Source organism: Zalophus californianus, chromosome 5 (assembly GCF_009762305.2).
Source record: "Zalophus californianus isolate mZalCal1 chromosome 5, mZalCal1.pri.v2, whole genome shotgun sequence".
NCBI classification, from domain to species: Eukaryota; Metazoa; Chordata; class Mammalia; order Carnivora; family Otariidae; genus Zalophus; species Zalophus californianus.
The window spans coordinates 126,390,097-126,407,023 of NC_045599.1; the positions used below are offsets into that span (position 1 = coordinate 126,390,097).

The window sequence follows — 16,927 nt, forward strand, 5'->3', positions numbered from 1 at the left end:
GTTGATGGTTAAAATAAATTCAAGCCCCATACTAGTCACTCATATCTTTAATTTACATGAAAACAATAAAAACATGATTTGAATCCTTTCTTATAAACGTTTCATATATGCTTTTATATTTTTTTGCCCTGAGTTTAATTTTTATTTTTTTTTCTGGGTTTAATTTTTAACGAATGGCATTTGAATTCTCAGATAAGTACATTTTCACAAAAATAATTTTATAAAACCAATCCAACATATGAGAGATAATATAAGAGCCCGATTCCTTCTATAACTTAAGCTACATCCTAGTAAAAAGTGAAGAAACATTAAAACTTCCAGGCCACTGGAAATGAGAGTCTAACAGTATAAGAAAATGAACTTCAAAGATGATTATAAAATGGGGCACAGAGCAACATGGCTAATGGATTTAACTAAAACTTTTATATCCAAAAGTAACCTCCTTAAAAGCTGAAAGACTTACTAAATTTTTGTTCAAATGGAACTGTTGCTCAAACCATTTTTGGTTCTTGTCTTCTAAAACCACCTCAGCAGATACAGGCACTTACTCTGAAGATCATTTAAGGACCTTTCAGATGACTTTGAGCCCTTACTCACCTTCCTGCTCTTCTCATCGTTGAAAATGGCCTGGCCTCCATCTTCACTGAGGCAACAAAGGATGTAAGGTCCTTGAACAATCTACTCCTCTACTTCAACACATTTCTATATCTTTGGCTTAATTATTATCCTCTCCCAACCCAGGAAGTACGCACTGAGATATGATGTAGCCTACGGTTAAGTGTGTGGCTCCAGAGTCTCTCTGCCTAGGTTTGTTGCAACTTCACCACCTATTAGCTGCATTAAGTTGAGCAAGTTACATAACTCTTCTGCACCTCAGTTTCATCATCTGTAAAATGGGAATAATAAAAGATAGCTATCTTATAAGGCTATTGTGAAGATCAAAGGAGATAATATATATACACTGCCTGGAACAGGGCTTTGCACCTTACTATGTACAACCAATAAATTTGAGTCATAACTATTATTATGTAAGAAACCTGCATTTTCCTCCATCTGGTATCAAAGAAAAAGGCATGCCTAGTTCTTTCCTAAGATACCTCCTCCTCCACCTGGACCATCAGCTCCTCCACCTGGATCATCACCTCCTTTCTTCTCCAGAGGGCCTTGTTCCACTTGGCTCTCACACCAGTCATCTCCTGCCACTGGTTCTTTTCCTCAACAGGCCAGTTGTCCCAGTCTCTATGTCCACAAAGGAAACAAATAACTGCACATTTCTCACCAGCTTCTCTCCTGCAGCCACTGTTCTTACCTCCACATTCCTTGAATGAACAGTCTATGCTCCTGGCTGCCTCATCTCAATTTGCTCTTCACCTCACCACATTCCACACTACTCCACTGAAATAGTTTTCTCTCCTGAAGGTCTAAGGGGGTGGGGACTTTTCTTGTGTTGATTGTTGTGCAAATGCCTGACATACAATAGGAGCCCAATAAACATTTGTTCAACAAATGAATGACTGACTCTGGAAGGTCACCGTGGCCAACATTAAACACAACGGTTTCTTGCCGGCCTCAACTACACAGCTCTTTACCGCACTTGCTCCTGTTGACTGTTTTACACTTTACACTTAATATTGTTTCCTTAAAACTATATATTAAAAAAAAAAAAAAAGCCTAACCCTGGGGCAGGTAGAGATAATCAAGCTTGTTTCAGCATCTGGGAAAATGGAGGCTGAGAGCGTTCCAGGGATTGGCCCAAAGTTACTCAGCTTTGCAAATGAAGCAGGCAGAAGGCAAGACCGAGTTCTTTGGCTGTAGGCCTAATCTGATTTCCAGCTCTCTGTGGGTGCTGAGCTCCTTCTGCCACCAGGCTCGTAAGGACATCCACTAAGAATAGACAAATCTGAAAGTGGAGATGGCCCTCACATCTATTATGTCATTGTGTCTTCAGAAGTTCAATTTAAACATTTAATTATTTCCATTTCTATTTAATGCATTGGATCGGTGCAGCACTCCCCATTATCCTAGAGGCCTGGAAAAGTTAATGCACTTCATTTGCCGTAAGGAAATAACAACAGGAACCGGAGAGAATTGTCAACTAAAAAGTCGTATCAATCAGTCAAAACACACTTGATGAGTATTTGCAACGTTCAAAGCATTGTACCAGGCATATTCCTTGAATTGGAGGGACTAAAACTCTTGTGAGGCCACGTGACAGATAAATCATGAAAGTTAGCCACACTCTGAACAGCAGGAGGCTATCACCAGAGAGCGAGAACTACCCGTGCCCTAGGAGTTCCACAGGAAGAATCCATGTGTGCTGGGAAGGTTGCACAGCAGTGGATGGAGAAAAGTTTGTGGGAAGAGGAGAGATGATAAGTGTGAGCTTGGGTGAAAGGGAGGGAAGAGCAGAAATACACAAGAGCGATTCAAGGACAGGCTGAGGATCAGTGTAGAAAAAACAAAGACTCGGGCGCCTGGGTGGCTCAGTCGGTTAAGTGTCTGCCTTCAGCTCAGGTCATGATCCCGGGGTCCTGGGATCGAGTCCCGCGTCTCCCTCTGTTTGTGCTCTCTCTCTGACAAATAAATAAATAAAATCTTAAAAAAAAAAAAAAAAGAAAGAAAGAAAAAACAGACTTTATCCTGAGGACTATGAAGAAACACAGAAAGACAGATTGAACCCGTTTAGTGAAAGATCTTGAATGTCAGTCCAGGTTGGAGAGAGGATATATGCAAACTGGAAGGTTTCTGAGCAAAAGAACCCCGTGCAAGTGGAATTTAGGAAAGATTCATCTAGCAGTCGATTGAGTTCTGGCGGGAAGCCGGAAGCCAGGGAGACATGTTAGGAGGTTGCTGCAGTAGTTCATGCAGGGATCTCAGCAGGCAGGACAGGGCCAGAAATGGAAAGAGAGGAGCAAGGCATAAAAACACTGCAGATTAGGAACAAACAGAATTTGAGAAACTATTGGTAATGTGGATAGCATGGAGGGAGACATCAAAAATGGGTAAATGAATTGAAAGTATTAATACAAAACAAAATCCAAGTATGGCCAAGAACATCCATAAGGGATGCCATTGCTACCCAATGGGGCTTCTTTGAGAAGGCAAAGTCACTGTCATTTTTCTTTCCCAGGTCTTACACTGTGATATGCTTCTGTCTCTTTGTGTACTTACGTCTCGGAAAGCCTCACTTTTCATGCTTTGCTGTCTGATGTTTGCCGGGGGTTGCATGGATTGTATTTCCACTCTCGTCAGTCCACTTTTCTTCTTTTTCTGAAGAACAATGTACAACTGATACAAAAGTTTTGTTGCTGCCCCAGGCTTTTCCGTGATGATGTTGTGGGCCACATTCTGATCAAACTGCACACCCAGAAGGTGAAGTGTTGGCTCCAGGCGAGAAAAATTATTAAGTTTGGCATTTGAAACTCTAGGCATTAAAATAGTTTCCATAATTAGACACTGCCACTGAATTAAAAACAACAAATATCAGAGGCATTATCATGATTTACTATTATGAATTATTCTATGTTCTTGTCAACATACCATTCCTCTCTAAAACCACTCAGGCATGTAAATACATTGAGATTTTCTACTGTCCTGAACTCCACCCATTTATTTCTCTTGAATGGTGAAACTAAGACTCATTTTATACATTTTTCTGCTTAAATACATGCAAGAATTTTTATAAGAGGTCAATACAAAAACAGATAACTAAGTGCCTTCTTCTAAATGGAAAAACAACTATGGTTTTGAAAAATATTTTACTCAGAAGGCAAAACTGTAATTTAAATTTCCATTTCTTTAAATGACATTATTACTGGAGTCTGAAAATAGCCCTAAATGTTGCACTGACAACTTTAACAACGATCCTCTCAGGCACCATCAGAAATATTTAATTAAATAATATTAGCTAGGCAATCACACTAATTCTGTAATCTTCAGTTTAAAGTTGATATTACTACTTTAAGAATCAGTAAAGACTTTCTAATTTTAAGTTATTTTTGAGTCACCTATGAAATTTTAAATAAGTTTATTAAAGTCTTACAAAGATGAATAGGATGCAGTCCCTGCCCTTGCGGGGTTCACAGCAGGAAAAACAGATGAGTAAACAAGAAGTGGTAAACTGAGGTAAGTGTTGGAATACAGGTCTCAAATGATCTAGGGCTGTTAATAAGTCTATGAATCCAGTGACAGAAGGAAAACGTTGGATGCATTTTCAATTCTTGTGCCTTTCCATGTTCCAACTAAAAGCAAATATCAATCTTAACCACTGGCCTATTTCCTCCTTACTTTAACTTCCTAACATTCAGTGACATTCTTTCACAGAAAAAATATACTGAATATACTTGAATATAAGTGAAAGTCCCACCACGCCCCCCCCCAAAACTGATACTTTAGAAAAGAGGGGTTTGGCACATATTGGGCAGAATTTCTGATAATAGGGTTATTCGTTTGGTAACTTCATTTTGGACTATAAAATTATTTGGGGAAAATACAATGATCTTCATTACCTCAGTTAAGTTTTTAGAAGTTTATAGAGATTGCTTCACACTTAAACTTTATATACTGTTGCTAGTATACTGTTTCTCAAGAGGTTGCTGTTTTTGTTTTTTGTTTTGTTACCACAGATACCACTGAAAATCTTATGAGATCCATGGAACCTGATCCACAGGAAAGAAAACACACACCCAGGCAGAGACACAGAATGTGTAGGCCATTTTCAGATGTTTGTGAACCTCCTAAAATCTAGCCTAAAAGTGCCCATTCACCACAAACTAAAACCCATGGTGCAAAAGGAGGTGGGCCTGAGGAACTATATGAATGATTTCTAAATATGAAGGAGGAGTCAATAGCATGGGAAGGCCAATGTCAACAAAAATAGTGATGCAACAGCTTGAATTCCTCTCCCAGGTATGTGGTCTAATTTACTTCCTATTTCCTCTGTTTACTGTTATTGTTTTAACAGAAATATTTGGTAAAGTGTACCTGGCATATCAAACTACATCAATAAACTCTGAATAAAATATTTTTAAATTAATTAAAAAAGAAGCAGTTCTCAGAGAGGAATGAGAAGAAATAATGACTGCTACAGGAAATCTCACAAGAGTAAACATATTTTTAGGTTTTCTTATGTCCAGGTTTGCAGTTTGTTCCCCCACAAGTGACCTTGCAGTTTGACATAACACATATCTGCCTAAAATGAGGGGAATAAAGCAGACCGTGCTTGAAAAGTAGAGCTCTAAAAGGCCAGTGAGATCCATGACTTGTGCTTGCCTTCCCTGGACAGGCACCTGACACCCTGTCTTGCTCTTCCACCACAGGTATTCTTTTACTCCTTCCCTATCCTCAAAGTCCCGTGTCTTGCCCACCATACGTATTTGGACAGGTGGCCAGAGAGCCGCTTGTCAGAGCTTTGGCCTGGGTCGTAACCTTGGGCTACAGAGATGAGGGGCATCAAAATTCTGGAGGGAAAATCCAAAAGCAAACACTATCCATTTCCAGATGTTATCAGAACCTAGCCCTGTACCCAATAAAAATGGAGAACACTTCCTCTCCTCTTACTTGATTTTTACACAGCCCCAAGAATGCAGTGTGAACCTGTTAGTATGAGGGATCAGCCACACATTAGGCTTTAAAATGGCTGTTATGAACTGGCTGAAGTACCAGGTATAACAGTACTTCTCTCTGCAGGTTTTTAATATATATTCCAGATTTCTAAGCAAGCAAAATTGTAAGAATGTAACTGGTGTGTAAATTGGTGGAAGTCCCTGGGTGGCTCAGTTGGTTAAGCGACTGCCTTCGGCTCGGGTCATGATCCTGGAGTACCAGGATCGAGTCCCACATCGGGCTCCCCGCTCGGCGGGGAGTCTGCCTCTCACCTCTGACCCTCCCCCCTCTCATGCTCTCTCTCTCTCTCTCTCTCTCATTCTCTCTCTCAAATAAATAAATAAATAAAATCTTTAAAAATAAATAAATAAATAAATTGGTGGAAGTCCACTCTTGTCATAGCAGGTGCTCCATCAGTATAGCATGATGATCAACAGCTGTTTTCGTATCTGGAGAAACCATGAGGACATCTTTGCTCTGGAGACAGAGTACGGGATGTAAATGATAACCTCTGAGGGAATAAGAAATACATTCTGGGAAAAGTCTCCTCCATCTTTATGTGCAGTGTTTGTTTGTTTTTTAGCATTTGATGACTCATTTTTCTTATAGCAAATTCCCAGATTTTGTGTGTATGTTGCACAGAGGGTAGCGAGTGGGCAAGGGGAGAAGAGGGGGTTGTCTTTTTTTTTTTTTTTTGCTTTCTTTGTTGACTGGCCAAAAACATGCCACTGGTAATTTGAGCATGGAAAGGTTTTTCCCTTTCATAAAAGGTGGAAGGAAAATAATCAAGAACAAAAAATCTCAATTGAGGCAAATCCCATCCACTGTATTATTTTTCTCACGGGCAAGCAATGCTATTTGTAGAACATAACATAAAAAACAAATTAATAAGTTCATGGTAACTGATGTGATATGTTTGTTCATGATGATTTTTAGCATTATATTCATTGTGTCTCATATTTTGGTTGCCACAATTCTTAGCTGATTAGTTTTTATTTTTTGTTTATTCCTTTTCTAGGACTTAGAGGAAAAATCATATTTTCTTGTGATTTTTCTAAGACATAAAACATTCTTAGGATTTTTTTTTAAGATTTATTTATTTATTTGCGAAAGAGAGAGACAGCGCATGCGCGTGCACAGCGGGGAAGGGCAAAGGGAGGGGGGGAATCCCAAGCAGACTCCCCACTGAGCACAGTGTGGGGCTGTATCCCATGATCAGGAGATCAAAACCTGAGCCAAAATCAAGAGTCGGACACTTAACTGACTGAGCCACCCAGGCGCTCCCATTCTTAGGAGCACTTAAATTATTTGAAGTATCTGATACTTGTAGCTTTTATTTGCCCAGAGATTACCTATCTTCTCTCCTCCTTGCCACCCGCGGAGGGAACACATCTTACAAGGTAAGTAGAAGCTGTCGCCCCAGGAATATCCATGCTCCTTTACTTTGTATTCTTTTATCCTATTATTCTCTAAGGCAAATAACTTCAGTTACAAGCAACGTTTATATTTTAGACTAAAAAAACTAAAAATATTAGGCAAAATCCCCAAATCACGAGCCCTCGCATTAGACATCTGACTAAAAAATAGCTTTGACAAAGAAGGATCCTTTTCCCCACAAAGTACACTACTACAAAGGTGATATCCATGGATTTGCTGATCCTTCTTTAAAAGACCATGTACCCCTGGAAAAATAGTGTGTTGTTCCAAGAATTCAAGATGAATGGAATTTGGTTGTCAGAACAAGTAGGTCCCTCTTCTCACATTAAGGAATGCAGTGACTCTCAGTGGGATAGAAAGTTAGTTCTTTGCACTGGGTGAAAAGCAGGGCTGTTGCACATGATGTTACTCAGGGCACACCCCTGTGCAAAGGTGGGGCAAGAGTGTGAAGCTGCTTTGTGCTCAGCTTGCTACGCCTTATCCCTGATGCGAGGCCGTTTCATACAAAAAGGGGTTCCTCTCCTTAGCACAAAGGCCTCTCTGTTTACTGAGCCCTGTGTCTTCACAGTTGTGTCCATCCAGATGAGGTCCCTTTTTCCATTTAACACAAAGGGTCTCTATGGCCCTGCTGACAAAAGTTAATTTAGTATACCTGAAATACTACATACATCATCTGGTCAGAATGGTGCTTTAAGTTTTCTAAACAGGTATACTTTCTGACATCATTCATTTATTCAATAAAGAAACATAACTATGTGCCAGCTATAGGCCAGGGACAATGCTTGGAGCACAAGGAATCCACACACAAACATACTCCGCAACTTTCAAGAACTGTAACTTAAAACAACAATGAGATACCACTATACTCCTATTAGAATGGCCAAAATCCAAAACACTGACAACACTAAATGCTGACGAGGACATGAAGCAACAAGAACTCTCATTCATTGCAGGGAGGAATGCAAAATGGTATAGCCACTTTGGAAGACAGTTTGGTGGTTTCCCCACAAAACTAAATATACTTTTACCATATGACCCAACAATTGTGCTCCCTGTTATTTACCCAAAGGACCTGAAATTTTACGTCCATACAAAACCTGCACATGGATGTTTACAGCAGCTTTATTTATGATTGCCAGAACTTGGAAGCAACCAAGATGTCCTTCAGCATGTGAATGGATAAATAAACTGTGGTACATCCAGACATTGAAACACTATTCAGTGCTAAAAAGAAATGAGCTACCAAGCCATGAGAAGACATGGAGGAAATTTAAACGCATATTTCTAAGTGAAAGAAGCCAGAAGTTCCAACTATACGACACCCTAGAAGAGGCAAACTATGAAGATAGTAAAAAAAAAAAAAAAAAAAAATCAGTGGTTGCCAGGGTTGGGGTAAGGGAGGATGACTGATGGAGCGTAGAGGATTTCGGGCAGTGAAAATACTATGTATGATACCGTAATGGTAGAAACAAGTCATTCTACATTTGTCCAAACCCACATTATGTATGACCTCGAGAATGAACCCTAATGTAAACTATTTACTTTGAGTAAACATGTATCATTATAGGTTCATCAGCTGTAACAGATGCAGCGCTCTGGTTGGGGAGTGGGTACTGGAGGAGACTATGAATGTGTCAGGGCAGGGGGTTAATAGGGAATCTCTATGCTTTCTTCTCAATTTTTCTATCAATCTGAAACTGCTTTAAAAAATAAAATTTAAAAGAAAATAGGCAAGGATTGCATGAACATTTCACCAGTGAAGCTATACAAATGACTAATAAGCACATGAAAAGATGCTTACCATCATTACTCATTCGGGAAATGCAAATCAAAATCACAAGAGATACTGCCTCATACTGACTAGACAACTATAATCAAAAAGACCGTAACAAGTATTGATGAGGATGTGGAAAAATGAAACCTTACATTACTAGCGTGAATGTAAATGATAATGGGCACTTTGGAAAGCAATTTGGGTGTTCCTCAAAATTGTAAACATAGATCATGTAACCCAACAATTTCACTCCTAGGTATACACCCAAGAGGAATGAAAACATTTCCATGTAAAAACACAATGTTCATAGCAGTGCTGTTCATAATAACTAATAACTCGTACACACCAATTAATGAATTGATAAATGAAATGTGATATATCCAATTGAAATTATTCAGCAAATAAACAGGAATTAAGAAGTACTGATACATGCTATAATATGGATAAATCCTGAACACATTATCTTAAGTGGAAGGAGCTAATCACAAAATACACATATTGTACGATCCCACTGATATGAAATGTATAAAATAGGCAAATCCATAGAGACAGAAAATAGATAAGTGGGTACCAGGGGTCAGGTGGTTAGTGGTGATGGTTATGAATATACTAAATATGTAAATATGTTTAAAACCACTGAACTGTATGCTTTAAACTGGTAAATCATGGTCTGTGAATCAGATCTCAACATAGCTGCTATAAACAAAAAATATTACAGGGTTTTTTGGGGTTTTTTTTTTGTTTTTTTTTGCCAGGATACTATAAGTTGCTTCATTTCTCTTAAAAGAAAGAAGAACCAATTAACAAAGTTGTAGCTCACTATCCTTTAACTTTGGGAGCTAAAGCCATCCAAATGCCAAAGGAATTGACCCTTTTTAGGAAAGAATTTATCTCACTAACCTGCTTTCTGAAAATTCTGAAAAATCACCCTGAAGTTCAAACTTGTGCAGAATTTCTCCAATTAGATAACCGCTGGAAAATGACTTTGCAAATGACTTGGGACCTGAATTTTGAAACATAAAGATAAAGAAATAAATTATTATGTTCCATACAGAGCACAATTATTTTCATTTTATATGCATAGAGTAAAACTCCATACCATAACTTGAACTCAAAATGCCATGGAAATACTTCTAGAAACATCCTTTAATAATCAAATAAAAAGACTGAAGTTTAATAGATATGTCTTATAAAGATCCTTAAATAAATATAAATCGATATGTGAAGATACAAGAAATTTTGAAAGAAACACAACTTTTGGCCAAATTAAACAAAATACAACCAATAAAATTTATCTAAACAACCTTAGACCTGAAGTCAAGCCTTCAATTTATTTTACAAAATTACACTCTAATACCTTAGTTATCAATGCAATCTATGGATGATGATAGCATATTCTAGCCAAGTGAGGTGCAATCTAACTTTAGTAAACTTTAAGACTTTATTTTAACCTTTTTACAGTGGAAATTTTACAAAAACCATCTATCTGCACCTTCTCAAAAAAAAAAAAAAAAAACCTACTGAGCATAATCAGGCTTTCCCTTGGTAGTTCCAGAGGTTACTGTGATCTAGTTTTTGTCCCGCACAATGACAGAGACAGCCAAGAGGAAAACAGAGTTTGGAGCCAGGGACATCTGCATTGGAATCTTGACTCTGCCCCTTACTAGTTGTGCAACCTCCGGCAAGCTGCTAACCTCCCTGAGTTCCCGTCTCCTCATCTCTACAACAGAGATAACCGTATCTCTACCTCTCCTGAAGAGCTATTTTCAAGATTAGAGGTAATATATATGAGAATTGCTTGGTACCATACCTGCCACAGAGTAAGCACATAATGATAGTGCAGAAAAAAATGTGTTAATAAAATTTGCTTTTTAAAAAATGTCCTTGGTGGTGGGTCACTTCTATTTTTCTTATAAAGTGAAGAATATCAGGTTACATGTTATTCAAGGATGATATGCAAAGTTGATACACAAAATAAATTATGCTATCATTTCTCAAATGATTTCAAAATCCTCCCAAAACCTTCAACTTGCTTCTATCAGGGTCCTTTAGGCAACAGCAGTCCAAGCACTAAATATCACTGAGGTATCGCAAGCTCATTTATACCAGATTGTTCTCTTTTATCTATTTGACCAGTAATAAGGTGGCTAATTGATTATGTAGAAATAACATCTCTTCCTGATTTGTAGAAATGGAACTTGGTGTGTGGTCCCGGGGGTGGGGTGGGGTGGGGGGGTGGTGACGTGAGTCGCTCCACAAGGCCACTGCCCAGAGGCCTTACTCAGCATACTACACGTTCTCATAAGAACAAAACTCTTGCATATCTGACACCAGCCCGCAATTTTGCCCAAAGCTCTCCTAATATTTGTTCTCAAAATATTTTATACTCTTAATAATACCCCAATTCTCAGGTTGAATCAATATATAATAAAGTAGTTAAAAATGATGTCAACTATGCCCATTGATTCTATCTACTTAGGGTGAACTCCAGAATCATCCGGCATCAGAATCTATTGACTGTGTCTTCTGGCATCAGACAGTAGTAGTATTTGAAGCAACTGAAACCCATATGGCTCCTTCCACGACCAAAGGGCAGAGGTGTGCTATCTCCTCCTCCTGAGTCATTGCTGCTTCCTCCTTTCCTCAAAGACCTGACACTATTGGCCACCAATGCTGTCACCTGGTCTTGGCTGCCATCACTGTCCTTACCGTGCCATCTGGATTGCTCTCGCTGCATCCTGCACCTCTTCCGTCATTGCTTCCTTCTTTCTGGGTTGTTTATTTCCCCCTTTCTCTCTTCCCTAGTCCACCCTTATTTTCCTCTTAGCTTTCTGAGGAGCCATTGGAAATACAGCCATTGTCAGACTATGGGTATCTATTTATAGTCTAAAGACTCTTGCTTTGCATTCAGCAGCTGTTGCTCCATCGCCTTCAGGTAGTTTGCATTCCTTCTCTTCCTCCCTCTGGATTTTGCACTATGTCCACTGTTCCTTAGACTGAATGCCTGAGGTCTAGTCCATGAAGAACCGGGGAATATCTGTATCCTGTTCTGTCACACTCAATGTAGTAGGCAAATGGCCTTTAGTAAACTGTTTGTTAGACAAAGGTCACAGAAAAATAAAATCATAATCCATTGCCTTTGAAATGCATTACCTATTAATAAGGCAATTCTGAAATGAGTAAAATAGAGGCATTTGTGGGTATAAAGAATAAAGAACATTAAACACTTCTTATTTCATTGTCAAATAGTTTACTACCAATAAACAAGTACAAAAACATCTTCTGCAGGTTTGTATGCATAGGACACTTCAGAATTACTGCGTGCTGCATAAGCAGAAAAGAGAACGGTGAGTGAAGAATAAGAGCAAATGCGAAAACATGTAGAAAAAAATAAAAGAAGAGGAAAAGATGACTACCTGCAAGAAATTAGACAGGAAAGATGATGAGGAGAACATATATTAGCTAGGAATATATAGATTAAAAAGTACGAGAAGACAGAGAGGAAGCTAGAGAGAAAGAGAAAGAAAAAGAGAAAGGGGGAGGGGTATGGGAAAGAAACAACAAGGAAAAAAAGAAAAAAGCAAAGGAAAGTTTATTCTTGCCCTTTGGTTTGTTATATTTTTTCTTCCCAGTATATGTTCCTGGCGACCATGACTAATTCCACGATGGCCACCTCTATAAGTTCATTTGCACTAACAACTGGAATTTCCTGTGGGAAAGAAGAGGCAGGTTGACTCTAGGACAAGATCAATGAATAATCTGAGAAATAAATAAACCGTGGGAGCCCAGTGATATTCTGCATCCTGAGCTCTAAAGTCATTTACATCTGGGACCAGGTCATTCAGCAACAACTCAACCCTGCCTCCGATTTTCCACACTGCACGCCTGATCCCTATCACAATGGTTTTCTTTTGCTGAAATCTTTGATGTGGGCCTTTCTGGAAGGTCTGTATGAGGAAGGATACAACAAATGAAACGGCCCGTGTGCTTCCCACCAAAATGACCCTGAGCCAGTTGGGGAAAGCACATAAAGGAGATGAGCCTTCTGTATTCCAAAATTATGGTAAGAAGGAAATCAAAGTCTCTGGAGAAAGATTCTCTGGGTTTGACTCCTTGTTCATTTACAAGGCGCTGGATTTTGGGCAATTATAAAAGTCTCAGTTTCTTGTCTTGAAAAGAGGGAGAGTGATGCGTTCTACCTCGTAAGAGTTGGTTTGAGAATTAAAGGAGATAGTGCATGTAAATGCTTAGCATAATTCCTGGCGTATAGTTAAGTGCTCAGTGACAAATTTTTATTGTTATTATCAGTGCTTCCCAATTTAAGATAACATGTCATATTAATTACATAATCTCTAAGCTCAATGACTACAGTACAGACATCCTTATTTAAAAAGTAATTCAATACTCAGAGGGCAAATATTTGACATTGTCTTTAAAGTCAAGTACAAGCTCCCCACTCCCTTTAGGTCCAGACCAGGTATATCACTCCCATCAGAAGTACGTGTAATCAAACATAGTTGATTCCTACAGCAAAACATTTCAATGGAAGAAATAATGACTAAACAGCATGACAGCATTTCTGGTTAAGTTCTGCCACCAAATGAATAAAGAGATACTTGAATTACGGAATTATAAATAAGGGTCTATAGACCTATACATTCTATGCTTAGTGGTCTTCACTCTTCCTTTACTAGAAAAGCAAAGATCTAGTCTGCATTATCCACCACGTTTGAAAAGCCAAACGAATTTACTTCCATTTGAGAGAGAGAAAAGCAGCTGCTGATAGCTTGGCACTGACCTGGCCCCATCAGGCCTTGGTGTTCCTAGGAGTTGGCCTGGCATTCACAAGCTAGGCCTTGGCATTCTCATGCTGAACATAATCAATTTCATAGCATGCCAACACCAGACAAGGCCACGCTGTGACCCTGATAGATCGAGACAAAAACAAAATTCCTTTGTAATCATTCTGTAGTCAGACCCAAGCAGTACTGTCCAAAACTCAGAAATGCCCCTATTGTAGCCAGTATGAGTGTTTGCTGCTTTTTTACTAATCATGGCTTTGTCTTGCTTTATTCTCTCCACTTCTTAGATAAGACTAACTGAAATACCCAGTTGTAGAGTTGCCTATGCCTTTTGGCATGGTCCAGTTCAGAGCAAAGCACTGCGTCCTTGAACCCTCCTCAAAAAACACCTAACACAAGCCTAGGTGCTTTAAGTCCTTTCTAACACCCGCTTACTGAACGACCCGTGGCTCCCCACGGTATGTGTTTTCTCTTGTTGGCCACGAGTCAATAAACCCAACTTTGTTCAATGATGGGTGTGTGTCCTGTGGTCTCTGGCTGGAGGACATTGAAAATTTATTTTCCTCCAGTATAACAACAGGATGATCAACTCTCTCCTTTGAAGACATTAGCATAATTCTCAACATGTACTACGTGAAACAAAAACTCTATAACATTCTAATTTTCTTTGATGGTTAAAACATTGGGTGGCATTCTTTTCTTGGGATTTCATATCTTAAAAATGTTGACATTAATTTACACAACAGCCTTCTGTTATCAGATACGGTGTCTCAATTTTTAGGCAACGGAAGCCAAATTTTCATCAAGGAAAATGCTGCTGAGCTGGCCAGGAAATACCAAAATCTGTTGTATTATGAGAAACAATATATTTCCTAAGGACTCTGAGGGAGGAAAATGTGTGGTTTAATGACACCAGGTTAAATGAGGAATGAAGTAAAAGTGAGCAGGCCCAGAATCTACTGGTAACTTGCCACTACCTAGCTGTAAAACCCTAAACAAATCTCTAAACACATCTGATTTAATTACCTCATATGCCAAAGAAGAATTAAATGATGTCTAAGATTCTTTTCCCTATCTAAAGTTATGAGTCTAGAATATGGTAAGGTCACAGGCCAATAACAGGTCACCATAATACATTATAAAATATTATATATAAATAAACATTCAGTAGGATACTTTACCATCTCTGTTGTGTTTCTCAAAATAAAATTTGATGCTTTTGAAAGGTCTGGACATAAGACCTAATCAACAAAGTATAATTAGTGCACAAGAGGGCCCAAATAAAGAATGTCCCTAAAATTTGGTACAAATAGAAAATATGACTCTCTAAAAAAACTACTAAGATTTAATATAAAAGGATAAAATTAGCCACCTATGGAAACCCACTTGTAAAACAAAATTAACAAGGAGCATAGATTATTTCTTTTTTTTTATTATTATGTTAGCCAATCTCTATTCTGAATAAGGTTAATTAATATATCCCGAGATTATTAGCTACCTGATGTGTAAAAAATTTAAATAGGTAAATTGTGAGCTTTAAGAAATAATCTATGCAAGAATGAAGCAATTTACCTATTGTGAGCTTTAAGCTATGAACTATGAACTATGAACCTATCACAGCTACATAGATAAAAATATCTCTAGGGCGCCTGGGTGGCTCAGTTGGTTAAGCGACTGCCTTCGGCTCAGGTCATGATCCTGGAGTCCCGGGATCGAGTCCCACATCAGGCTCCCTGCTCAGCAGGGAGTCTGCTTCTCCCTCTGACCCTCTTCCCTCTCGTGCTCTCTATCTCTCATTCTCTCTCTCTCAAATAAATAAAATCTTTAAAAAATATATATCTCTAGAGCAGAGAAGTAAAACACATCAAATATTAGTTGATTTGAAGGTTCTTTTGGTAACATCTAATTTCTGATTATCAATGACAAATCTGACATAAATTTGATCTTCTTCTGAGTGTATCAGCCCATCAAAATGAGGCATCACGTACAATTGCCAGTATAAGTTATTTTGCTATTTTTTTCCTCAGGATAAATGGATATCCTGATTTATAAAATCAAAATGTAATCTCAGTTAGTATGAAACAATTCCTAAAAAATTGCTTAAAGTAATAAAACAGAGCTTCTGAAATCACAAGGATGGGGATCAAAGTACTCAGGGTGACCTTCTCAAGAGGAACAAATCCATAAAGTTCAGCCTAAAATAATACTTTACTTTGCCTCACTGGAACACTCTCATGTAATAAACAATTAGTTACTAAATACCTATTATAGGACAGGCGTGATAGTAGGCATTATCCTAAAGTAAGAGACAGAAGAAAAGTTGAAATAATATTCATTGAGTGTCTAGATCTAGTTTAGATGTTAGGCACTGTGGTAGGTGTTTTCCATTTCCAATCTCATTTCAGATCCTTCCAAACATAGAAAATTTTTTTCCGTTTTTCAATTGAAGTGTAGTTGACACACAATGTTACATTAGTTTCAGGTGCACAACATAATGATCTGACAACTTTATGCCTTATGCCGGACTCACCCCAAGTGTAGCTACCAGCTGTCACCACACATCACTGTTAAATACCATTGATAAGGGCGCCTGCGTGGCTCAGTCGTTAAGCATCTGCCTTCAGCTCAGGTCATGATCCCAGGGTCCTAGGATCGAGTCCTGCATCGGGCTCCCTGCTCAGTGGGAAGCCTGCTTCTCCCTCCCCCACTCCCCCTGCTTGTGTTCCCTCTCTCGCTGTGTCTCTCTCTGTCAAATAAATAAATAAAATCTTTAAAAAAAAAATACCATTGACTATTTTCTCTATGTTGTACCTTTCATCCCCATGACCCATTCATTCCATAACTGAAACTAGAACCACTATTATTCTTACTTCTCGGGGCATAAAAGTGGGACCTAAAGACAATTATTTATATTTCAGATGCTACAAAATTGATAGAGAAACTTAACTGTCCCAAATCCAATTTTCTTTTTGTTACACCTCTGTTATTATTGACAACAATGTTTAAGATTTTTGAAAAAATTAAAATATGTATAATAAGATATTTACAATTTTCAATATAACCACACTCAGAATCCAAAAGAATATGGATTATCTTGTATATACCCGTGTTTACAAAAGATCTGATCTGTACAATACATAGAATTCAAATGTTTCCACTCATTCTTGGAGAATGTTCAGTTATGACATTCCATTGCTAGTTTCCTCCTATAGTGAATTCATAAGAGTTTTGTAAAACAGAGGCAATGCTTATTCTTGAAAATAATTGAGAGCTCCTAAAGAATTTTACAGCAAATCTTTTAGTAACATTA

General features: G+C 38.3%; 1 protein-coding gene across 10 annotated transcripts in view; it reads right to left on the reverse strand.

Annotated features, from left to right (window-relative positions):
- Window positions 1-16,927, reverse strand: part of SPEF2 (sperm flagellar 2) — a 169,404-nt gene that overhangs the window by 148,414 nt on the left and 4,063 nt on the right. For 7 of the 10 annotated variants that reach the window (XR_003522086.2, XR_003522084.2, XM_027605658.1 and 4 more), the window contains exons 2-3: window positions 9,716-9,818; window positions 3,172-3,424 (exon numbers count right to left, since the gene is read on the reverse strand). Coding sequence is in view for 5 of the 10 variants with exons in the window: in XM_027605658.1 (XP_027461459.1) it covers window positions 3,172-3,424; window positions 9,716-9,818 (356 nt within the window). In the remaining 5 variants the exon portion in view is untranslated. Of the gene's footprint in view, window positions 1-3,171; window positions 3,425-9,715; window positions 9,819-10,336; window positions 10,466-10,625; window positions 10,851-16,927 lie in introns of those variants that run through there. The other 3 variants (XR_003522087.2, XR_003522085.2, XR_003522088.2) reach the window with 3 other exon arrangements.